The sequence below is a fragment of the Pezoporus wallicus genome, unplaced genomic scaffold (assembly GCF_028554395.1).
Source record: "Pezoporus wallicus isolate ANWC-B61680 ecotype Strahan unplaced genomic scaffold, APGP_CSIRO_Pwel_v1 contig_5601, whole genome shotgun sequence".
Classification (NCBI taxonomy): Eukaryota; Metazoa; Chordata; class Aves; order Psittaciformes; family Psittacidae; genus Pezoporus; species Pezoporus wallicus.
In genome coordinates this window covers 129,239-156,573 of record NW_026642944.1, presented here as the reverse complement: position 1 = coordinate 156,573, position 27,335 = coordinate 129,239, and the positions used below count along the sequence as shown (strand labels likewise).

Sequence of the window (27,335 nt, the reverse complement as noted above, 5' to 3'; positions counted from 1 at the left end):
GACAGCTTACCTACATGGGAATTAAATTAAGATGCTTAAAAATTATCCAAAGCAGAATATGTAACAACAGATAAATAAGAAACAGCTGAAAAGTTCCTTTAAGATGCACTTCACGTATATGGTGGTATAAGACTACATCAGCGAGAGAACTTTCACTAGTGTATTCTCTTTGCTCTCTTTCAGCAGAAGTTATAGTCATCATCTGTTGAGCACATGGGACCTAAAGAAGGCAGAATCACCTACCAGATACTGAAAAAAAAAAAATCTGTACACACAAACAGACAGAGAAATCCTGAGAAACTTCCCATACTTATTTGGCAAAAAAATCTTCTAAATAAACTGCCACTCCGAGCATCTGAACAGAACTTAACTTATACCAGAATACAAGAAAAGTCACATCCAACATAAGTAAAATCATAACTATGGAAGGAGCTGCCAAATAAATTGACACAACTTCATACTTTTTAACAATTCTTCAGCTACTGTTACATAAATAATCCCTAAATGTAAAAACCAAATACAAATATCTCAGAGTAAGAAACAAACAAAAACATCTTTTATGTGATATACAGCAAATGAATGATACAATGCATCTATGAAAGTATATTTTTCCATACTCCCAAATAAAATTGGTAGCACTTTTTTGATAGGAGCAATTACAATCATTTAAATATTGAATTAAAACTACTAGGTTTTGGTGAAAAAATAAGATTAAATGCTACCAACAGTGAATGGGAACTACTCCATTTTTCCTGACTGAATTAATTAAAAGGCAACCAACTCCAAACTGAAACGGCATACTGGCATGCCTTAGAGAGCACAGATAATAGACACCCTGAATTACTACGCAAAAATCCTATTGCTGGCTAATATAGGCAAGACTTGAGGAAAACTGAATCAGAAAAGGAGACAGAGAGGAACCAACTATGAATTAACTGGCCTAAGGAACCAGAGCTCCTAACGGAGGCCATGAAGAAGAGCATAGATGGAAGACCACATAAACAGGAGAATAAAAGTAAGAAACAGAAACTAACAGTTATAATGTCATACCAGGTTTGGCACAATTGCTTTCACTTCAACTGTGCAGCATGTTCATGAGAGGAAAACGGCAGAAGCACCAGCATATACTACCAAATTAGGACATACGACCACTTCTGGCTGAGGAACTGGCCAACAGATGCATTTAGATACAAAAAGTTACTCATCAGTATGTCCATATAACCCCTTTCAGGTTATAATGAACACAGAGGTGTAAAGATATTAGAATACCTGACAAGAAAACGAGATCATGGCATAAAAAGTTTGTTTTAATCGAAACGGGAAGCTCACAAGCTTCCCAGAGTGAGCCATTTTTTGTTTGTTTTTTGTTGATTTTTTTTTTTTCTGTTTTGCTTTGTTGTTTTTTTTTTCCAACATCAAACCACTGGTCAGGTTAGCAATAAAAAAAGGCATTGTTCATAAGGGGTCTATTTCATAGAACTAAGCTAATAAAAACAAATCTTATCAACTTAATATTGACACATATAAAAAAATCATATAGTTATGATGGGTGTGATGGTTTCCTCCTTAAACAATTTTTGTCTCAGGTTTAACTCAAGATAACTACACTTAATCGTCTGTTTGACACAACTCCTACCATAGGCCAATGTACAGGCAAAACCTGAACATGCTCACTGTGACAGAAGTCCTATAAGCCTTTCACCCTTAGTATTTCCTTAAATATTAAGGTATTTTCTATCTTATTTCCGTAAAACACTAACTTTATTTGATTGCATTAGTGATGAGCATTTGGGCAATTAGACTGCACTAAAAGGAAAAAAAAACTTACTAGTTTTGAATTACTTTCTCACCCACACTGACAGCTAATCTGCTTTGTTTCTTGTTAATGAAGTCTTTACACAAAAATCTAACTGAAGAAAGAAGTTGTTTTTATTTGCATGAAGCATTAGGTTGACAACCATGGATGTTTGCACCAAAGCGTTACCATTTCTCCAGTTCAAATCAGCAAACCACTTAATCAAGTCTTCAGAAAACCGTCTATGGACTAGGTTAATGAATCATCCCTTTAAGATCTTTTCATCCAAAGAATAAAATATTCAGTGATTTTAATGAAGTATATCAAACTCTGTAAAGAGTGAATATGCTTTTGAATTACTAATAGTTCAAAGTCTATGTTAATGCTATTAAAAACTGGTATCTTACTGATACTATGTAGCACCTTGTAAATAGTCCTTCATTTACTATTCCAGCAACACCTAACTTCAGTATTATTATTTCAATACAGAATATTAGATGTATTACAGATATTATGTGATTCACTTATGAAAGCTGTGACAGTAAGACGAGGTACAATTTTGTGTCATTTTCCAAATGGGGCAAGGCAGCCACAAAATCGGATCTCACCTCCCACTTAGTGAAGAGTGGGATGTAATCAATCTCCTTATGTGGTACATCTGACTAAGATCAAAGGGGAAGACTTCTAGTAAAGAACATCCTGACAGTTCAAGTTACTGTCACCTGCATGAGCTGAAATGACTCAAGAGCAGTCTTGCATGGTACTGCAAAAGCAGGAAGAATAAATAACTAGGAAAACAGGATGCTCTCTAAATAGGTGGTTAGTCATGGCTATAAAATAATTAAGGCTCATTTGGATCTCAGTTTCTTCTTCACTCCAGTAAACAACTTAGATTGGAAATAACACTCAGCAGAACTCTTCATTAAATCATTGAAAAATTAGCTGAAATTAAACTAAAGCAGTCAAGCAATTAAAAGCTCTCTGAAGTAACACCTCAGATCACCCTATATACATGACAATTAGCTTGAACTATTTTTGCTGCTGTGTTAGATCTCACAGCCACATTTCTGCTGTTGCATTAGCAACAAACTAACAGAGGTGAGTAACAAAAGAGAGCAAATTATAAGTCTTAAATGTATTTTGATCATTCAAGTTACAGAATCTATTCTAAACAATGCAAAGTTTGACTCAGCTGTACAGATTAACGATGCACTGTGGGCTACAGACGATTTCAAAACTAAGTTTTACTTTGTATTTATGTATGAAGTAACAATCTTTGTATACCGTAGTACAATCTCCATAAAAACTTATGAAAGACAGCCAAACTGCAGCACATAAAGTGTAAGTACATACAAATTAATGTATTAATAGTATCTTCTGGAATACACACCAAAGTGTAAGACACTTTCCTTCTACTCTCAAAAAATTCCAAAAAGAAGACACCATTTTGTTGCAGAGAAGAAATGTGGTTCTTAGTCTCAGATCTCCAAAGAGTCACGATATAGTCCTATTCTTTCTGGATAACACAGAGCATCATTTCTCGATATAGTTGTCACAATGGTCTGCTCATGTCATAATATTGCTGCTACTGAAGAAGCCTCTACATTTACTTATGTCTTTTTGTGTTAAAAGCCTAAAGCAAATGGTTAGTGGATTCTGAAGATGAAAATAAAAGGGCTTATGCTCCCTTGCCAGTTATGTTCTTCATATGGGGGAAACACTGTTTTGCTGGAGTTGAAAATGTGTAGATTTAAAAATAGTACAAGCAGGACATAAACAAATAAAAAAAAATTTTACAATCTGTTTTTCTTTTAAATTGAAAGATCAGAGAATTGACTTGGCTCTTAGACCAAAAAATAAAAATATAGAAAAAGTATCTCTGGAGTTTGAACATGCTACTTTGTAGTACTCCAGCCTTCTGTTTACCTTACTTAAGCCCTGAAATTTCAGGCTGTTCAGAAACTCCCCTTTTAGTTTACTGCACAGCCTGCTGCTACCTGAGCTACATGATCTAAGTTGAGCTCATGCTAAGCAGGGGATCGAAATGGATGACCTCCAGATGTCCTCTTTAACTTAAGTTATTCTGTGACTCTAGACAAGTTGAAAGGGGGCTTTATAATGCAGTTACAGCATATGAATATTCTTGGCATGAATGAAACTATTCAAAAGCTAGTAAGACTAGAACCAAGTCCAAAATCACGACAGACATACAAATAGCATCATTGTCACACACTTTAAGAGCTATTGGGAGATAGACAGTAGTGAACTTATTTAATGCTCATTTAATTCATGCACCTTGATCATTTATAAAAACTTTGAAGAGCCCTAAAACTCAGCCCTAGGGAATCCCACTGGCTAGTGGGTTAATTTTTGTACACTTGTGTGTTTAAACCCCAAATGTCTTTTCTCTTGAAGCAGAACAGCCATCAGTAATAGATGTAAACAGGCCAGACTGTTGGTACCAGGCTGAATTTGGCCCCTTACACAGTTTCATCGCTCCTGGCACCCTCAATTTTGTGGAAAGATAACACATCTTTTTTAAGTGCACAAGATGTCAAAACCTAATCTTTCACATACCCATAGCCAGTGTTTAGACCCACAAGCTCCTGCTGATTTTACACAGCCCAGGATAGACATATGTAAGCTGACATTCAGTTCCTACCACTGAAAAAGCTGAACCATCTTGTTTGAAACTATGTACAATAGCTGCAGAGAAGTCAGTGTCAGAAGCTTACCAGATGCTTTCAGCCTATTGTGAAAACATGTTAAGTTAGCATACCAAGTTTATAAAACCAGCTGCATTCCCAAATGAAGGGGGAAAAAAAAAAATTGTATCTTCATGCCATACCTGCTGTTCGCACATGAACAACATGAACAACTTCACCTGCTTGCTGAAATCACTGAATTTATATACACACCAGATATATGAACATACATGTGTATTTCAGACTACTGTGAAGCAAAACCAAATTCTTAATTTATGATCCATCACCACTGGGTGATTCCTTAAATGATAACTTGGAAGCTCTGCATAACATGAAATTCTAAACTTACCGTTTCAGAAACAAAACAAAACAAAACAAACAAACAAAAAAAAAAAACAAAAAAAAACACCAACCAACCAAACCAACCATGATCTATTCTTGGGAATCTCTAAATGAAATCAGAAGATGAAAGCAAAATGCTTAATTAAAAAGCTAGTCTTCAGAAAAGTTTATGTTTATGGGAGCTGCAATGTAAAGACTACTTGATTAATCAATTTAATCTCAACCACGTTATGCAGAAAGTAGAGTTTTGTTCCTGTCTATGTGCATAAATGCATCCGTGTTTAAAAATTAAAGCCATTTCATTGTGTTTACGGACAGAGCATAAGCGAAATTCACTAGCAGAGCCATGGACAATAGCAAAACTTGCTTAAATAAACAAAGAAAAAGAATCAGCACGATTTAGCATGCTTTGATCCTGATTTTCTCTGCACTGCAACAGGTATTTATTTTGCTTTAAATTTTCAGTTCTTAATGTAATCTACCTGAAATTGCATGAACTCTAATTAAGCTATCCAGTAGAAGTGTCGTTTGAAAAAGCTCTCAAATGCAAGGTCTTGTAACTGACTACATTTTTTTATTGCATCAGCTAACGTTTTATTCAAGAAAAACTTCAGAAAAATATTAATATAAACATACATAGTTTATAAAGACAAAAATAGCTTTACTAACCCTTTTGTAAACATACAGCTTTCAGCAAGGGCCAGCACAGTCATTATTCAAACTCCTCTTAACCAGGCCTGCTCCTTTGCTATGCTCTCTTGATCAGCTCTGCACTGCATATATATATCTATAAATAGATAGTTAGTCTCAGAAAAGCCATTTTTATGTATCTAGAGTGGACTTCATACCTTTAGACATGTCAAGACAAAAAGCAAACTACTATGCCAGTGCAGTGTAAATTACTATACACATGTGAGCTATCAGCACTTTCATGATGAAGGGACTCATATATTACGAACAAGTCTCCAGAATTGATTTTTCAAAGTCTTAAAATTTTGACTAATCGGGGGAGATTTTCACAAAGCACCATTACTTTGCCCCTAATCAACAACAGTATTCCCTCTTCCTGCAAAACACCATGCTCCTATGCCACAAGATGAGAACTCGTGCTGTTCCAGAGACAGAAAAAAAAAAAGTCACCAGAAAATAACATAACTGACACATGCAATTCCTAAGTCTCATTATTGGAAATAGCTGAATTGCTATGGCTGAAATAACACATCAACTACTTGAGGACAGATAAGGTGGATATACAAATCCTGCATATTTGATTTCCTTGAAAGCCAATTCTGCTTTACTTTTACAACATGCAATTTTTCAGAACACATTTTTACATAATCTGTATGGTATTTCAGTGTAGGTATTTAAGTAATAATTCTGGTATACAGAGTATATCAGATAATGGTTAAACCAGGCTTTTGTGGAAGCAAAAGGTATCATATTTTACACAGGTAAAAACTGAGAAAGACTGTAACTCGCAAGGAAAAAAAATTAAAAATATACAGAAAATAAAAATAAAAAATCTCAGGATCAGGTACCAGATTATCAGTTCATTACTTTTTGTGTTTACCTGCATGCACGTGCACAAACATTTGAATTCTTTAAAGCTATAAAATTTTGTTACTTCAGGTACCTCTACCTTTTGCTTTTACCTCTACCTCTACTTTCTGCTTTGAATTTTATGGATATAGCACTAGTCACATATATTTAATTCTAAAAAATATTATCTGTAACAGTTTGAAAGTGACTTATTTAAGTTAACTTGCATGATATAAGATGTAAACTTGTAAGACTCACTACCTTAAAGTCTTGCTATATTACAGTACTGAATATGCATAAAATACTTTTAAGACATATTCCATATAATTATGTGCATTGCCAAACAAAATGGGAAGAGCTCTACTGGTTTTCGAAGCCTTGCAATACTTTATACATTCCCAAGACCCAACAATCCTGAAACTGACAGACTGCAGAAGTACTTCAGCTTTCACCTGAATGAAGCACGGAGTTTTTGAATGAATTTGCTAATTCATTCCTTTGAATATAACCTGATAAGGAGGCTCTTTAAATCAAGCTAATTACCTTAAAAAAAAAGAAAGAAAAAGAAAAGCAAAAAAAGGAGAGTTTGCATGTGTGACACCTACTTAACAACCGGTTCCAGAAACTGTGAAACTAAACTATAACGCTATAGTTTTCCAGGTACAGTGCTCAGTAGACTATTAATGTCATCTAGAACCTTCTAGGCATGGGTCCTGGATTTAAAAACCAGCCATTCTAGAGTTACTGAGAGAGTTGTTACTTGATGGCTAAACTTCATGTAAATAAACATGGGCCATTTCCTACTTGGAAAAGTTTGCAAAGCAAACAAGCCCCGGCTATGCACTGTATGAATACACTTTGGTCCTCTGAGATAGCCTCTCTGCATCAAGAAACTGGAAACATATATTCCACAGAGTATTTCAATTAGGAATTTTGATTTAATGACCCCAAAAGACAACTAAAAATATATATTTACATATTAGCACTATACTTATTTAGTGCTCTTACAAAATTAACAAAAAAATAATAAATCCAAAGTAAAAGCAGCTCATCCAATAGAAAGTCACATGCTAGGATTAAACATTAACTTATAGACAAGTATTTCAATTTATCTGAACTTGGATGGAAAAAAAAAAAAAACAACCCAACGCCGAACCCAAAATACAAAACCCACCCAAAACAACAAACCCACTCCTTGAAAAAATTCTAAAGCCTAATTCAATTCAAACCAACTTTGTTTAAAGTTATATTATTTGCTAGGATTTGCAACAAAATTCTGATAGAACAATTATTTTTTAATGTTTAAGTGTGTATCATCAAAAAAGGGAGGACACCGTTTTACTTCTCTGAAACTCTTCAGTACTTGCTACTGAGCTATGCATTTAATTAACTGTGATCACCCAACAGAAGGAAGCTACACATGAGCATAAGTAAATTATTTATTTTTAAGGGAGGAATGTGTATGGTCCAGTAAGTTTAAGATGCCAAAAGAAGATCTCCATCTTATCTCACCAAAAGTTCAATCTCAGGAGACTGAAATATTTGTAAGCAGGTTCTAAATCACACAGGCACCAATGAGTATAGATCTTAATTGTAGAGATTAGCTGGCTAGAATTTTCCACTACCATTAATGATCTACGCTGAAGAATGCTGATTAGATGTTTTCTCTCCTAGCAAATAGAAGACTTCATGCATCACAGGTCTGGAAACATTTCAGGAAGGAGGTGAAAGGCTTTCAAAACCCCCACTAATCCCTGTCAAAGGGGACGCATTTAATATAAAGCTCTATTAGCAAATACTTGATGTAAGTATTGATACTTACACAATCTAAATCTACAGAGAGCAAGGTGGGAGGTGGGTATCAGGTAAAAAAGTCATCCATTAATTGGTTTATAGCACTGTGAAGGAAGACTGATTTTGCAGAGATAACATGTAACTAAAAAAAAAAAGGAAAAAAAATTGTAATTAGTGTCCTACAGTAAGAACACTTGTGGACAGAAGTTCCATATGGGCAGTTCTGCCATCCTTAGGACTATATATGGACTTCTTCCTAGCCTCAATAAACTGAACAAAGCCGAGTAACTTTAAAAGACCTTCACAGCTCAAGCGCCAAATCCTTATCCATAAGTAACTAAGTCACATGTATGAGTTGATAAGTTATTACCAAGAAATCCACATGCCCATTTCAGTTTCAAGCTTATTAATCAGTGGCTCTTTAGCTCACTGTTTTGTCTGATGATTAGAAGAGGCATTTCACCCACCAATTTCTATATGGTAAAGAATTTACTGCATTTCTCCCTTAGTAATCAGTTTGACAGTCAAATAATCCCTCTGTTGACAATACTTTTTCTCTCCTATTCAAACCTTGCTAACTTTCAACCACTTGATCTAGTTATGTCTTAACAATTTAAAGAAATTTCAGCTGTGAGACATTTTATGTCCATTTCAGTATTTCTTTACTATTGCCAGGTCTCTTAATATTCTATTCAATAAACTGAAGCACATTCAGCTCCTAGAGGCTACATTAAGCAGTTTCAGGATTCTTCTGACATTTTTCCTTTTCCTTTTTACTGTCTTTCTAGATACTTTTTATGCTCTTGTCATTAGAGCTAGACACAGAACTCAACTGTAGCCTCAACTGTAATTACTGAAACAAGACATTAACATCATACCCTTTACTGATGTCAGTTAATTCTCTGTGAGGGTACGATTTTTAAAATATGTTTATCTGCTCTTTCATAGCTTCATACTTAAGAACTTATTATTAACCCTACACTACTTTCAGGGAACAGATCAAATTTTGAAAAAATCTTCTCAAGGTATGACCTCACATGCTGTTGTCTTCACCCAGTTCACTTACCAATCTGCTTTCACTAACAGTGACTAATTCTTAGTATTCAGGGTTTATTAGAAATAGATTAACTTTCTCTGATAAAATATGCTTTAGTTAAAATAATTTAGAAAAACAGACATTTTGAGGCAATAGTTCAATATGAAATTGCATTAGTTTGATTACTTCAAATTACCAGTTCTAAGATTTCTTCCTATTATCCAGTCCAGCTGATACATGAGAAATGTCTCACATGTATTTACACGATTAATCCTTTAATCACAAACAAACCCACTGGAATTAACAGGAAAAGAAAACTGAACAGATTTAGGATCACAGTTTATGGCCTGTAACTTATGAGTAGCTACTATACAAAAATTTATAAAATGTTTGATTAAATAAGCAAGAGAAGTTTCACAAAAAGCCACAGAGAATTTCTATTATATTCTATCCTGGTTGCAAAACAAGATTTTCTAGCCTTAAACAGAGTTTTCTGAACTGAAAGCATTTCCAGACCAACCAGCATCTAGTGAAACCATACATGTCTGACCAGACTACCACCTGAGAAATTCAGACTATTCCAATTCATTACATGAAAAACAAAATCTACCCAGTATATCTCTCTTAAGCACTACACAATTAACTTATCATTCAAATTTTAACTAAAACATATATTTATATAACATGAGGAGCCTGATAAAAGGAACAATTTTAAATTTAATTATGCAATGCAATTACCTGCATTTCGAAATGTCAAAAAAGCCACAGCAATTATTTTCCCACAGTTTTGATCTATAGGATATCAACTACCATTCATCATTACTTAACGACTTTAATACTGATTTAGATTTGAACATTAATGATGGCAATTTAATTTTACTTTCTTAAATACCATACATACTTTATCTTTATAAGCAAGTGTGCCAAAATAAATTCTTGTCTACCCTACTTTTCTTTCTCATTATCTAACACAAACATTTGAGCTTTAGTTTACCAAGTCTATCGTACTTCCCATTATTACTGGAATAATAAGAGAATTCTGGTCATTCAAATAAGATGACTATCTCATGAGAAAATAGTCCTTTAAACTGAATTACAGGTTAAAATAACCAACCAGTGATTACTTGAGAGCAAAGGATTTCACCTTCATATAATAAAAGACAATCAATTCTTCATGGGAGAAGACATGAAAGGAAACTGCCAGCGAAACATACTGTGGAACAAAATCATCACAATGGAAGTGTCTGCTCAACAATCTACAATGCAAAAACATGGAAAGTTTCACATCAGTTTTGGAAACTGAAGATTCCTGTCTTCTTCCCTACCTGATACCAAGCTGAGCTAATGGAAATACTAAAACTTCTGATTTCCCATCATTTCTATTCTCCCGTAAGTTACTTACCCCACAGATCTGCTAACAGGGCTGCTCAAAAGTGTTAAGTAACCCATTTCAGTCAAAACAAGCCATGACCAGTAAAGGTGTAATAATTAAACAGGTTTTCCAATCTGTCTTATTTTGACAAAAAGGGGTTAGAGAAGAAGTCCCAAGGAAAGTTTATCCATATAATCTAAGCTGTATAAAATACAGGTGAGAAGCAAAATACTACCTGTTCTGGCACAAGAGAAGCAAATACAAGTAGGAAAACTACTGGTGTTCCATGTTAAGCAAATAACATTGCCATCAACTAGCATAAGTGCACTTCCTCAGCTATCCCTTATAACTGCACTCTCTCCGCAGTTCTAAAGCACTGAAGTACTGTGAATGTTGAAATTACGTGCTTGCCACATAAACCAAATTTTTAATGTGTATTTTCATCTGACACAGATAACTTTTCAGATTTCTTGCCATAATAAATTAATTGTGAAAATTTGCCTAAACTGTAATATTGTCTTGGGGGAAAGTATCTTATAAAAATCTTGACGAAAAAATTTCAAACTTCAGTGTTTTTCTTCATATGGAATATTCCACATAAAGTGAATGTGTTATACACACTCATGTACAAACGTACCTGTAATGACTTGGCAGGAATTATTTTTTTTCCTACAATGGATGCCCAACCTATAATATGCCACTCTCAAATTCAGTTGTTTCAGCTTAATATTATTTGCATTCCCTGCCTATAAAGCAGTATGAGGAAACCAGATGTAATTCAAAATTGACCTTTTGGGGGCTAATCACTTTGGACCCCAAAAGCAGGTCCTACACTCTATAGCACCCAGCTTGTTTTAAGAAGCAAATCTTAAAAGGAACAGTGTGAAAGCACAAGCCTAAGTCCTTGCAATTAAACAAAGATTTTTTAATGAAACCCTAGATAAAGGTGAAACATTAGCAATTATTTTCAAGTATGCTTTGCCAACTGGTCTTCTGATCTATGAAGACAGATGTAGTGCTGAAGCTTAGGTTCCAATCAAGTTTATACAAGCACTTGGTAGTAGCTATCTTAATGCAGTTTATGCATCAGCAGTTTTCAAAAACTGCGGACACATCAGTGTTAACTGTATTTATTACACAAAATGTTTAACATAACTGAAGTAGTTTGGGCTAGTAACTTTTATTCAAAAGCCTTCTACAGTGTTTCAGTTTAGTGCTTTTAACAAAAACAAAACAAAACAAAAAAACCAAACAACACCTTGCTATATGTATCAAGTTTAACTGTCATATTTCTTCCAATACATTAGCCACAAAATCTATAAATTCTGCATAACAGCAAGACAATATAACTACACTTACACTGAACTGCAAAAGTCCAGACTCTACTGTCACCTATGTTTTCATATGCACAGTATTACTGATACTTAGAAACTCAAGAAAAGCAAAAATGTAGCTCCAGTTCTCCAGTTACCAACCATGCCATTCCAGGCCTTAAGAGTTCAGACAAATTCCTGGGTAGTATTCACTTCAAGGGTAATCAGCTTAGGCTGGGAAGCTATCAGCCTACAGCGAGCAGACAGTACATAACCTGAAGATTAGATTCTATAAATGCATGAGAAATGCAATGTAATCCCAGTTCCACAGCCAGTGGAGCTGTACTTCACAGTGCATGGCCAAGCAAGCTGGATACATGACATCTCAGGCTCTCTTAAGAGCATACTACCATGGGAAAAAAAAGAAGCAACTATGTGAGCTGTAGTCAGTGACTCTAAAGCTTATGTAAACAGACCTCATCAACTAAATGAAAACAGAATCATCTGGGCTGACGTGAGATTTCCATACCAAGACAAGCAGAATAGCATCGTGGAAGGAAGAGCAACTCATTGCTCTTTAGGCAGGAAAACCTGACTGCAGGCCATTATTAGCAGTACTATTCCAGACCTTCCTCAAATCTCTTTCCTGCCAAGCTATCAGAGCCTTTATGCAGTTCTGGGACCAATTACAGGAACACTTGCCAGAAAACAATGGTCATGAAGTCATCATATACTGACAGCTACCACCTACACAGACACAGAAACAAGGCAGCTAATGGGAGGGAAACAAGACATCAGCCATTCTAGGCTAAAACTGGTTAACAGGATGGAACTGGTTAACATAAAAAAAACAAACAAAAACAACAAACAAACAAAAAAAAAACAAACAAAAAAAAGAGGTGAGATAAAGTGATCATGAAACAGCACTCTTTACTAAGAGGCATCCAATTTCAAAAGCCCCAGGTAGCATCTGAGGCATAATGAAAGTCCTAAAGGAGAGAAAAGTCTTCTAAATAGCACTGCCTGCAAACTGATGGAAGTTATGCAAACTACGCTACTCATCCCTCTGCAAATTTAATTAAGCTTATTGTCAACTGTCTATTTAAAAAAATTAACTAGCACTGTCAAACAGTTAACAGTTTTAAACCTGAAAAAAGGAGTTTTAAGAACATATTTATCTTCATTTCTGAATGCTGTATATAGTCATCACTTGTTTTACTTAAGACCACAACAGGCAGAAATATGCTTCCTTCTTTTTCATTAAGACACAGAGAGCACTTACTAAGCAACAGTATATGATCTTTTCCCATGAAGCCGAATAGTTTCGTATTTGAGACATAAATTAAGTCTAGGGATTAAATTGTACTTTAAATGCAAATCATTTTTTATGATTTGAAGCTATTCAGTGAAATAATTTAGTCCATTTATTTGTAGATATATCAACTCTGATGTATAATTCATTGCCAAGTAACTTACTAGAAAGATCACCTGGTGGTGGCAGCCAATATTCTTAAACGCATCTTTAAGAGTATGAACTTGTGAGAGAGAAGACTTGAGAGAAGAATTTTCTACACTAAACCAGCTGTTAAGCAACCACAGCTCTAGCCTCAATGACATATCACAAAGTTGAGGACTGCTAAATTTCAAGTTTAGCTCTGATTCTACTTCTGAAAGAAAAAAAGTATATATGAGAGTAGGGACATACAACACCTGTTGCTGCAACATTTAATATCACTAAGCATTCTTGCTTATTCACACGGCACTACCTATCACCTCTGTTATAAGAACACATCCAAATAATGAAAACAGTATCATCCATTTCCTCTTCCTTCTTCGTTTTAACACAGAAGTCAACTAACAAGGAGTTAGTTGTTTTAAAACAGAGTATGTTTTCAGGGCACTGCTCAAGTGTATTTCCAGGAAGGAGAAGAATTCTTACTCTCATTTTCAAAATTTTCTTTCACTTTCAGGTAGTGCATTTGTGTTGGCATTTCTGTTATTATAAACTTTACTGCAGCTCTGTACACATGTTCTACAATACTGCTCCTAAATTGACAGACCCTTCTTAATAAATGTAAATTCCAAATAAGCCTGAATAATGTGGTAAGAACATTACAAAAAACCAAAGATGTTGTTGTTCATATATATCTTTACACTTATCAAGAATGGCAAGGAATACATGCAATTAAAATAGACTGATCTTTCAGGAATAGCTGTGACGTATTTAAAGTTCTAGGCAATCCATAGCCATAAACAGCCTATGAAAGTTTAAATCAACTCACTATGAATACTGAAAAGAGATCCGTATGCTTGCTTTAAAAACAGTGATGGATTGGTATAAATTAACAGCAGCCAAATTAGTGAAAATCAAATTTATCATCTCAGTAAGGCAAACCTCTAAAGACTTCTAAAGATTATTGCAGTTCTATAGTCAATAGACTTGAGTTTTTATGTCCTTTTCTTTTGATATGATTTTATTCCAATCATTTAAAAAGTTGGAAAATTAAAAGCAGAGAATATATGCACAAGCTTTAACTTAGTAAAAAAAAAAGTTTCAAATAAAGAACTCCCTAGCTAAATCTCTAGGTTAATAGTATTATTCATCCATACGCTTAAGGTTAATCACCAGATTACTTACAGAACTAACAAATTACCTACTTCCTTCTGCAACTAAAAGCTAACAAACTCTAATCAATCTGTAAAAGCCCAACAAAATTATGCTTCATCGCCACTTCAAGAATAATCACTGAATCATAGATTAGTTAGGGCTGGAAAGGACCTTAAGAATGTCTAGTTCCACCCCCCTTGCCATAATGAAATTATTTCTTTAAAAATAAGGTGTTTTAAAAAAAAAATCTTACTGTAACATGAAAAAAAAGGTATTACCTGTTTTAACAAACAATCTTCTGAAATATTTCAAGGAAAATGAAATTAAGGGAGCTGTTCTAAGATCCATGTGTTCACTAACAATCAATCGCTTAAGTGGACATGTACTTATACAAATTAACAAGATTTTTCAGGCTTATTCTATGACTGCCAGACTTCGGTCTTGACTCACTTCAGCATGTAAGCTGACCACCTTCCATTGCTCCCATATCAGAGTCAGATGGAACTGTGTATGGTCTTTTCCAAGTTCAACATTTTGTCCTTGAACAGTCATAGAAAACACACTGAGACTCCCTGCTGGTAACCCATATATCTGCAGTCTGAAGCAGTAAACTTAGAAGTAGCCTAATAGCCATAAATTAGAATTCACATAGTAGTCAAAACCTACTTTTAGGATTTATATTTTTAAAATTTCAAGCAAATCTGAATGCATGAATAAATCACAAGAAACAGACCAACCTTCAAAACAGTTATTTTACAGTAGCAATTCTAAAAGCCTTCATTTCAATTACTTTTTAGTTTAGGATATTACTACAGTCTTAATGACCCAGAATCAAAATAAACTCTCAAGCACACATAAAGACCATCCCCAAGTAATATGAATTATAGCAGGTTGACTTAAAAAAAAAAAAAAAAGAAAAAAACAAAAAAGAAAGTATTTTGACTACAATAAAAGCATTTCAGATATATTTAAAATGTGTTATTTTCCTTTGAGTCCTTAGGTCTGCTTGCAAAGTTTGCTTTTTAACTCCTTTATGCATCATGAAGTCCAGCATCCACTCAGGAACACTGATCAAGTGACTGGAGAAGTCTCTAGTTAAGAGCTCATACTGCCTTGCTTCAGTATTCCGTGTGATGTCCAAGAGAGACTACAGCCAGCAAAACTGGAAGTTGTTCAGTGTTCCTTCATGCATATTAAAGACAACACTAGTTTCATTCTCCTAAATTCAAACGCTCAGGACTGACCTCACAAAGGGTCCCATGCTGGTGTTCCTTATTAGATGTCCTTACCCACACATGCCATTTGTGGCAGACCCTTTTGCAATGTGAGGATTAAATCTCAGTATGTAGAATTAGAGATAGCACCACATTCCCTACTAAAAGTTCCAGAGTAGTCACCATAATTCAAGTAACTTAATCTTACATCCAGTACAAATTTTAGAACAAAACTAAGGGAAATCTACTGCGAAACTTCCACAGCTCATCTTCAACGTATACAAGAGTGGCAGTGTACTGTCATAGAATCTTAGTATCATTTAGACCTTTAAGATCATTGAATCCAACTGTTAACTCAACATTGCCAAAATCCACCACTAAACCTTGTCCCCAAGTGCCAATGTACACATCTTTTAAATGCCTCCAGGAATGGTGACAACACCACTTCCCTAGTCAGCCTGTACCAATGCTTGATAAACCTTCTGGTGAAGGAATTCCTCCCAATATCCAGTCTAAACCTCTCATGGTGTAACTTGAGGCCATTTCCTCTTGACCTATCACTTGTCACTTTGGAGAAAAGTCAGCACAAAAACCTTTGACACGACTAGATGTTTTGATTTCACCTTTTCCTCTGAAGTGCAATACCGTAAAGCTTTTCATTTCTCCTCTCAAAGATACAGGTCTTCTTAATAAACTATGACAAATATATTGAGGACTCGGAATGCCAAATCATACCCATATGTGATATTAAGAATGTCAAAATTGGGTACAGGCAGGTCTCCTGTCCTGTAGAAAGACTTGATTCTGGACTACAAGACTGGTTTGGTATGTGTATATATATATATATACACACACACATACATACATACATACATATATATTACATGAAACATTCTTATCTGAAATCTCTATGTACCAAAATCACATAAAGATATACTGGGCTTTGCCTCAGCACCTTCCACAAGGGAGAAGACCTTACCAACAGTTAAACTATTTGCATGAAAAACCACACCAATTCTAGATCTAAAACCACTGCAAAAACAATGTATCTTGAGGACACTCCATACCTTACATTTTCAAAAGTAGTTTAGCATGAAATTCCATCTTAATTACTTTTAGTAATTAAGATCTGTATTCATCCTTTGTTCACAACAATAATAATAGTAACCGAGACTTGCTATGACGGCTTACTCCTTCCATTCCCCCTCACTATCCACAACTGTCATATAAGAGATGTTATAATGCCTACTGTACTTCCTATCTGCTTATGCTGCCTTCTAAATATTAATTTTTTCAACCTTTTTAAACCTGCCTCCACAATCTCCTGTAACAACAGATTCCAGAATAGTATTTTGACAGTATTCAAAATGAAGTATTTTCTGTTACTAATTTTAAGTTACTTCCAACAAAAGCTTCTTAGTATAAGAGGTTCTGATGAACAACGGTTCCAGAATTCAACTCATCCACCATCTTTTTTCAAACTTCGATAACATCCTATCCCCATTTAGACCTCTCCTCTCTAGACAGAAGACTGCCAGTCACATAAAATTTTTGCTTCCAGATCTCTTGTTGTCTTGAGTACTTTCTCAAGATTTAAAAGGATGATATTTAAAGCAAGTTATTAGGGCACACTATTAAAACACCGAAGCCAAACAAGAGTCTAAAAAAAACCGTGACAAAGATAGACCTCAATACTTACCCGTCATTAGAACATGTTAAAAATTCTTCCTTTATCTTTGGATGCCAACAACCTGAATTGAGCATTGCTGTGTGACCCTAAGGAAATAAAAACAAAGAGGTATTAGATTTTGTAATATGTCCTACAAAATCTTCCAAATTTTATTCCAAATCTTTCAAGCGAAATCACGTGAAAGCTGAGGTCCAGATCAGACCTTTCTGACCACAGTAATGAATGACTGACATCACAATGAATTAACAGACTATGTATTCTAATCCACTGCATCGTTTGTTTTTATTTTGAATTATAGAAACCTTATACATATATAAATCAATGCCACACTATACTAGTCAAAGACCTTGTTGGAGAAAACTAAGAAAACAGAATTCAAGAGTCAAGATGACTCAGGCAAGTTCTTCATAAAAGATTAGAAGCTCCAAATTAAATAGTCACCCCTGTTTGTTTAGGATAGAAAAAAACAGAAGGCAAGGATTTTATCCCAAGTAAACAATTGCCATTGTGGTAACCACAAATATAAAACACCTCATTGACTACACTTAAAAAGAAGTTTGGAAACTACTCCTGGCAATGCTGGAATCACTTCAGTTTGCTTTTACCATAAATATGAAGAGGAATACCGAAAAGTTAATGGAGCAATATAACAAATACTTTAGCATTTTGACTGTTGGAACACAATATGCTGGAATTCTAGACGTTTACAAGAGTCTGTAAAGAAAACTGAATTATTTTTAAGTAAACAAGAACTGAAGCAGATGTTACTATTTGATCGTTTTATATACGTATCACTAGCCAAAAGAAATAATCTGACAAGAACAGCATTTAGGCTGGTTACTTGGCAATATACAAGAAAAAAATAAAATAAACTTTATCATCAGTTTGAGCAGTAGGTTTTATAATTGCTTTTTAGGCTTAAGCTATTTTAAAACTGACCTGAATTTAAATCATTTATGTAAACAGAATATTTGCCTTATATAGTCTGTGAAAATACAAAGGCAAAGTAGTCAAAACCCAATCAACTGTTTTTAAGATACTTCAAAACTATGAATCAGCCCATCTCCATTTGTATTTTTAGCTACTATTAAAGTTGCACACATTGCTACTTATTACCCTTACATTTGTAGCATGTAAGTAAGAATAATAACATTGCCTTGAAAGAAGTAAATCGTATCAGCAAAGGAACAGAGGGTAGAAGAAAGCAAGAGCCTTGACCAGATCAATAGTTTCTAATTTTTTTCTTTTTCACTGGCTGGACAAGTGTATGGGGGAAGCTGAAAAATTTTATGAGATATACTTTTAAACAGATGAATTTGTTCTAGCTTCAGAGAAACATTAGTTGGAAGAGACCTTTAGAGTTTACCTAGGTCAATGTCCTGCTCAAAGCCAGATTTATAACCAACAACAGATCAAGTCAGCAATGGGTCTTCAGAATCTCCATGGATGAAGGCCCACAACTTCTAGCATGTAACAACAGGGGGACTACAGCACCCCAGAGACAGGGCTTTGCATTATTCTTCTTACTAAACTTCATGATGTTTCTCATTAAGAGAAAAAAATACACCACTTAGTTAGTCTTCCGGCATTCAAGTAATTTCTGACTTTACCTTTGTGTTTGTCATATCCACAATGTACTGGTCCCCTTTTATGCATTCCATTACTGGGAAGCCATCTCTGTCAAGAACTTTTGCCTGAGAGTTACCAGAGACAACAAGAATGACATCTCCTGTGCTGCTATACTGCAAAGATCTGATTTGATGACTAAAACAAAAAGAAAAAAAAAAGTTAACTCCTATAAGCCTAGACTAGAAAACTTACTTAAAAACTTATTGATTGCATAAATAGACCCATATACATTCCTATATCAAAAAGGTGGGAACCCTCCCCATTAATTAATGGATTGAAGCTTTTTATTCCTCGTGTGTGTGCGTGCACATGTAACATTTCCTTCTTCGACCACAAAGTACATCAAACTGTAAACATAATTTAAAAAGTTGGCATCTGAAATGTCATTGCTGGCAAACTATTTAAAGAATGCTCTTATAACACCACAGAAAAAATAGCATGTGTCAGATTCAGCTCTTCAGGGCTGACATTCTTTGTCATCTCCTCAAAAGCAACATGTGGATTCGCATTAATCCATAAATTACAATAAAAGAATGTTGTAGTCCTCCATAAAACTCCACTGTACATTTTTTACTTGCTGGAAAAGTTCTCTTACATACGTCTTTTACTGATTGAGAAAACCAGGAAAGACATCATGGAATGCAAGGCAACAAAAATTACTAACTGAAAGTGGGAGGATGGCTGATGACTGAGTTCATTTATCCCTCTGATCCCCTACCCAGCTATATCCCATTAAAAGGATAGCAAAGAATGCAAGCATGTATATCCACTCCACACCTGCCAGAACTCATATCCTGGTACATTAACTGAACATGCACAATAACATTACTTCATATTAACTCTGCAACTAAATTAATGCCAAATTAAAGACAGTGATGCATTTGCCAGCTAGATTTAGATTCCCATAGCATCCAAACTGTTCTCAAAGTAGTTTCTTCTGGTGAAGTACACAATCATGCACATTCAAATCCTAGTAATTTTAAGAAAACTATTTTTAACACAATTTCACGTAAGTAAAACAAACATTCAGATGATCAACAAAACCAAATATGCAACTTTTAAGGTAATAATTAAAGTTTTGTCTTATATGGTAGTAACTTCATCACTGACTCAGCAGTAGGTATTATCTGTTAAATCTGACCTTAAACTGTGATTTAGTACACAAAACCACTCTAATACATATAAGCACTGTAATACGGAAAGTGAATTCTAGTAATTTCTATTACAACTATGAAACTCAACCTGTCTCTCTGAGAGGTTCATCATCTGTTTGCTGATACACTACTCACAATTTCATCAACAAATTCACCTGTAGCTTTCTAAAAGGGGAAACTATGCAAGTTGTTGGAAAAAACACGAAAAGACATGAGCATACAAATTCTTAGGCTCACATGTCATTTACCGCAAAACAGGATAAAAAAGCTTCTTAAACAAGCTAGTTTACAAGGCTTTTGTGGTTTCTACTAAGAGCTTAACATTGGCACAGTCTTAGGTGAAAAAGGCTGTCTTCATACCTACCATTCACATGGCTGGAGTGATCGAAAAGCTTGTAGAGAAGCATCCATTCCAGCAAAATCCCAAAATTTAACATCGTAGTCATATCCACCAGTTATCAAACGGGCACCTGAAGGATCCAACCCCAAAGCAGAAACCTATAAAGAAATTAAGCTCATTCAGCTTTTTATTTTTCTTTCCTACAAGTCCTTAGGTGTCACCACACCACAAACTACTTCTAAAATAAAAATTAAAAAAATTTAAAAAAAAAACCAACAAAAAAAAACCAATTCAGTGTGCTGGTTTCTTCCAGTATGTTGGATATATTTCATCAGTAGTGAATTTTCACTACCTTGTATAATGTCTGAGTATTCTGGAAAGGGTGGGGAAAATGGCAATAAACCACTCAAGAGAGCTGAAAAAAATTAGTTTCTAATCATCTAATTGCAGAATTTGGATATGTTTTATTTCCATAAAGAAAACTGTACCCTAAACTTTTCTCAAAATGTACAAATAATATTACCAGTAAGAGACTGAAATGGCATTTAAACATCACCAGTTCAAGATTATGTGCTAGTCTATTCAAGGCAACTCATGTGCATACATATGTTGCTTGGTTAAATTTCTCTTCTATTATTAGCAAATAATAGAATATTAGCAAAGGAAAAATAAAGTACCAACTTGGATTTAAATAAAAATTACGAATTTATTTTACCTAAAAAAGCTCAGAAAAATTTACAGAACACCATCTGCTTCATATACAAAGCCTGATGCTGAAAACTACCAAGAACTTTGAGAAAAGAATGCTTAATGCTCACCACTCTCATTTATTACGCTTAAATCAAAGGTTGGTTAAAATTAAAATTTTTAGTGAAAATCCTATTTTAATCCTCTATTTGACGAACTTTATTAGTGTACAAATCACCATATGGAGAAGTAACATTAACAGAAAGCATCTCATTGATTCAGCATCTTTTCCTTTCAACTTTTTTTTTTACTTTCCCAATTCAAACGTTTAAATATACTGCTTTGTGATATCCCTAAGAATGAACTACATGCCACACAGCGCTTATAGCAGTGTGACATATTCATTTTTCAAATAAAATTAATGCAACTTCTTACATGTTTCAAAAAGAAAAAAAAAAGAAAAACAAATGCACTTTTTACCATTTAGTACCTTTTTTTAAAATCCCACTCATTTAATATGACTTCTAACATGCAGAAAATGGGCTTCTTCAGATTAATCATGCATTCAATCCCCCAATAACAAGTATAACAAGGACCAGCTGTGATACAAGACATTAAGAAAGCAGATTCTTCAGAATACCTCTGATTGTGTATTCTTTTTCATACTCACCTATGTAACAACAGACCAACCAAACAAAAAAACCTACAGAAATTTATATATCCCTGAACTTTCATTGGGAACAGTAACTCATACTGCACTGTAGAAGCAAAGCAACAAAGAAATCTATCTGGTTTCTGGAAAGAATCTCCAGCTTGGGAAATATTTTCTGAGAGCTTTTCAGCTGCACAGGAATAGAGTCATCCGCAATCCCATATTAATTAGACTCAAGGGGTACAGATGGGATACATAAGTTTAGCTGAAATAGAGTACACTGTATGAACATAAGAAGACTATTTTCAAACACTGAGGAGAAACGATAAAGATCTGAAGTTGCTCCCAACCCTATATGTGCGCAATGACAGAAGTAAGTGGTTTCATTATTCTAAAAGAAGTAAAAAGAGTCCTACAGAAGAGCTGTTGGGTTTTGTTTTTTTTTTAATTTTTAATTCACTGTATCCAACTGTGCTATATATACCCATATTATAATTCACCTCTGCTCTAGGTGATGACAGCTGCATTCTCATGCAGTCAAAATACCTCTGAAGTCTTTGAAAATTGTAACTTCCATTTTATGAAGCCTTTTAGTTAGAAATAGCCTGAGCTAATGCTTTAAGAAGCCAACAGAAGATTTACTGTTGTAATATCAAGAAAAATAATTCAAAAAATTTTACATAATAAAGTTTGTTATAAAATGTATTCAAGAAGCATACTGACGAAGCAATTACTGTCACATGCAGAATGGGAAAATAGCTTCCAAATCCTAGCATACACAGAAATTGTTATGCAAAAGATGTTACATGTAATAGTATGCATACTTTACATATCTTATAAGAGAATATTTTTCTGTTTTCAATTCTAATTCGCTACTTTTTCTTTCCAGTGTGCCTGTATGCCTAGGACTAAGACAGAACAACTGGGTAAGCCTTACCACCTCTCCACAGTCTAAGAGATACCACAAAGCTTGATGCCGGATTAATGAACTGACACTTCAGAAATATCACATAAACAGAAAATAAAACCAGGAGTTTTCTTAAAAATCTAATACAAGAAAATTATATATTTAATTAGATTGTTTAAAGCCTCATGAAAAAAAAAAATCATTTTCCTCAACTAGGTTGTTTTACCCCCCCCCCAAAGAAACTTTCAGGAGTGCCGTAAGTACAAATTCTATTAACTAGCTGGCAGTGTCTTCACAGGGATATAACAATAAAACAAAATTTTCTTACTGAAGCCTAAGTCATGGTCCAAACTGAAAAGAATAAATAGAAGCATTTTTTAAATGACAAAAAAAGAATATGGGGAAAGGATTTGGAAATAGATTCAAGGCTTTTCACAGCCAGAAAATAAACTCCATACTACAAAAATAGATCATCTATCAGAAGCACATAAAAACAGTTGGAAAATGAGATTACCTACAGATAAAAATACTAACTACAGAAGAAATAATAGTTTCAAGTCACGGAAAGTAAAGGAGCAATATTGGAGGTGAAACCTAGAAAAGATACACTCAAAATCAAGGAACAACAAAGTTTCAAGAAATTGAAAATGATATGTAAAAGATAAGTTAAAGATTCAAGGAAAATGAAGGAGACCAGTATTCAGCTACAAAGAAGTCCTAGAAACTTCAACAATAAAATTATCTTTAAAATCCATGAACAGTCAAAGAAAGGTCTAGGTTAGACCTATGAGTAGTTTAAGAAGGCATAGCCTAGAAGAGGAACACTAACAGTCGCAGGAAGGTTACCTGACAGAAAGGAAGACAAAAATGAGATTGCAACTGAGTCAAACAGAGCCATGTTTGGGTTATTACAAGAAAGCAAAGAGGCAGCCCTAAAACACTAAAAAAATAAAGAAAAAGAACTAGCTTCTTGATCTTCAGCTGACAATAATTATGCGCTAACTAACTTATTTCATAGACTAGCTCAGTTCTAGGAAAAACAACAAGTGTTGAAAATGTGTTACTACTTACTGCTTTTGTCCCATGTTGTAGAGTAATTTCATGAGAATCGGGAATCTTCTTGACAGGGTTCTAGAATAAAAAGAAAATCCACCTCGTTGAGAACTGTGCTATGATCAAAAAAAAACATAACAAAAAAACCCAAACAGTAACACACACACACACACACATATTTTCCTCATACCAGCAGTAACCTGAGGAGGACAAAGAAAGTATAAATCATAAACAAGACACCGATTCCAGATTTTTTTCATGGGTATACCCTCAAAAATATTAGAAATAATTATTAAAATATATGAGATTACATTAACAAAGACTATATATATATATACACGCCTATTTCCTGGTTTTCTGTCTTACGTTCTTATTCATCGATATCTAACAATATTGAATAGTGATTTAGTCAATCCATCACTACGGATGGTTTCTACGAAGTCAACAAAATTCATTAAATAAAATCCAGACATTCATTACAGGAGCTAAGTTATCTATGTGGTTCATTAAGATCACGGACTGGCTTCCATTCCACTTGTGCCATTACTCCAGCTGTCATGGGTATGCACAACTGCCACTTTGACAACAGCCGTAACAGACTCAATGTAACCCTGCATCCGGGGGATGGGGGGGGGGGAATGGGGAAGAGAGTCGAAATGTAACTCCCATAGGTTGAGAGAGGAACAGTTCAGTAACTAAGGTGTAACACAAGACTGTTGCATGACGTGCTATGGTATGGAATACCTCTTTGGCTAGTTTGGGTCAGGTGTTCTGTCTCTGCTTTCTCCTGGCTTCCCCTCCTCCTTGGCAGAGCTTAAGCCTCAAAAAGTCCTTGGTCGGAGTAAACAATGACTTAGCAACAACTAAAACCATTGGTCTTACCAGCATTGTTCCCAGGCTGAAAATCAAAAATGCAGCACTGCAACAGCTAATAAGGAGAAAAATGACTGCTACTGCTGAACCAAAGACACCATTTTATTTTCCCCCTCCTTGTCCTGCTGAGCAGGGGCATGATAGAGCAGCTTGGGGGGCACCTGTTGTCCAGACAGGCTCAACCCATCACAAGATAACAGCAAAGGTTTACAAACGGCTACACATGACATTGTGGAAAGGTACAGCCCATATGGCATTAAAAGACACTTCCACAGACTCAGCTCAAAATTCCCAAGTGAAGCTGTGATTATGACAATTAGATTATTGTTCTATTAACACTACAAAGCACCTGGACAAAGGTATAACTTTTATATGAATTAAGTTTTCCATGCCTCATTATCCCTGTGCTATAAATTGGTATTTGCTGATCTTGGGATACCCAAAGCTGATCAATTGCTGATGCCTATACTTGCTTTTAAACACATTCCTAAAAAAAAAACAGGTGTGAAAAAAGGAAACAAACAGCTTCCAGATTCACACTGCCATCACTCACAGCAAAATATATACTACTTATTTGAATCACAGGCTTTCACATAAACCATCACTGCTGAAAGGAGAAACAGCATTTTGGTCATTCATTCTCATCTTAATCACTGCAAGGTTCCTTATTTTGTATTCCAACCGACTTACTGGAATATTATAAGGTTTCTCATTTCATACACCTTACCAGGAAGGTAGGTATTATATGTCTATGTTGTGTCAGCACTGTATTTTGAGAGGGTATCTTACCTACTTTAAGAGTTCTTTCAATAATCAAAATAAAAATTAAAGTATTAATAAATATTAATTAACAAAATGTGCTAGAACTAACTTCTTTAACACCTACTTCCTCCAGGCAACAATAATCAAATCCCTCTTTTAATGAGAGGAGCAAACCACTAAAATAGAACAGTGCACTTTACAGTGCACTCATGGTGAGCACTGTTCTGCCTACTTATCTTCAAGGGAGAATAACTGATCAGAATGCATTCTGCCACCCGATAAATCAAGCAACCTGAGCCTGAAAGTCAGACATCTGGCAAGTGCCAGAGGTGCTATGCTCTGCAGCGTCCAAGGGATGCCTGACAGCTAAAGTAACTGTTTAGATTACTCAAAACAAAAAATTGAGATAACATCCAGGAATGTATCTTGGCATAACATCTTCAGATTAGCTAAACATTTACAAAAACAACCCATGCTGGCTTATTCTATTTTAGTAACTATGAACTTCCTAAATGATTGAAAACGCTCTATATAGCTCTAACCTAAAAGTGCCTGTATGCAAAATAAAAATCCGATGCAACTACCACTTCTCCATTTATTAGATACCAAAGAATAAGAAATGCCATAAAATCTTTTTTTTTTTCAAAATGTCATAGGAAACTATAGTTAATACTTAAAATGCTGAATTGAATATCAGGATACAATGTATTTTGAAATATTACTCTAAGTCTGAAAAAACAAATTAGAGTTTGCCCAAAGTGTACTTGCACTTCTAGGTATTCCAGTTAATGCTTGGATTTCAGCTGTTAATTTCCCACAACTTTGTTAAATTATTGAAATTTACTACTTCAAGAATGCTGTTCTGGAAAATTTGTATTCTAATTAAAACTAAATGATATTAAATATTTACAGGAATTTTGCTAGTTTTCTTTTTCCTTAAATGAATATGCTGAATTGTTTCCCTTTAAGAACCAGCAAAAAAAAAAAACCACCTTAGTGTTAACGTATCTCAAAAATTCTTAATTCCATGTTTTACATAAGATTAAATCTGTGAAATACTACATTCTAAAAGCTCGAAAATTTCCTTCAATATCCCTGGGATTGTGAATATGGGCAATAAAAATTTTAGGGACTTAGCAGAAGACACAGGGATACAGGAGGTGAGAAAAGAATGGGCTGGTACCTTTTCGAGAAACGGAACATTTGGTTTGGGAAGAGAGGTCCTACAGAAATAATAAAAAAAATACAGTAAACAATATCAGAGGAATTCACAATTTAAAAGTGTCTCAACTTTTATCACCTGTTAGACTGACCATCCAAAAGACATTTTAGAATTACTTTTGAACAACCATTTGGGGATAATATGATTAAATGATGTTCACAGCTTACATGGATAAAAGCAAAGACTACGAAAAAACTTAAATTCCACAAAGACATATTCTGCTGACCTTGCACACAGTAACTGTGAACTGCACTTGTTGAAAAATAAATTCATCCACTAGAATCTAACCTCTCCCTCCACTAAAAATACTCCTACAACTTAGAAGTCCTCAAATGATTCAGCTTTTCATGGCCCAACCAGAGAAGGGTAGAATAATGCATTTAAGCCTAAAAGTAACTCTACTGCTCTGTTTGCAGAAGTCTGTGTATCACTAAATGGAAACTATCCTTTGTGAAAGATACTTGCAAACTATAGATAATCTTTCACACACATCAAGTCCTTAAACGAGAACTTTCCTGGGCACCCATGGGATAAAGCCCTGAAGGGAAGAGGGCCCAAGAAAATTGCTAAAATTCAAGATCACCTTTTCCAAGCTCAGGAGCAATGCATCCCAGCAAAGAGAACACCAGGCAAGAACTCCAGCAGGCC

General features: G+C 34.7%; 1 protein-coding gene across 1 annotated transcript in view; it reads right to left on the bottom strand.

The window, feature by feature from the left end:
* The window catches only part of WDR70 (WD repeat domain 70), a 99,359-nt gene that overhangs the window by 52,792 nt on the left and 19,232 nt on the right, over positions 1-27,335 (bottom strand). The window contains exons 6-9 of the mRNA XM_057433259.1: positions 23,849-23,908; positions 20,556-20,689; positions 19,019-19,172; positions 17,418-17,494 (exon numbers count right to left, since the gene is read on the bottom strand). Of these exons, the coding sequence (XP_057289242.1) occupies positions 17,418-17,494; positions 19,019-19,172; positions 20,556-20,689; positions 23,849-23,908 (425 nt within the window). The remainder of the gene's footprint in view (positions 1-17,417; positions 17,495-19,018; positions 19,173-20,555; positions 20,690-23,848; positions 23,909-27,335) is intronic.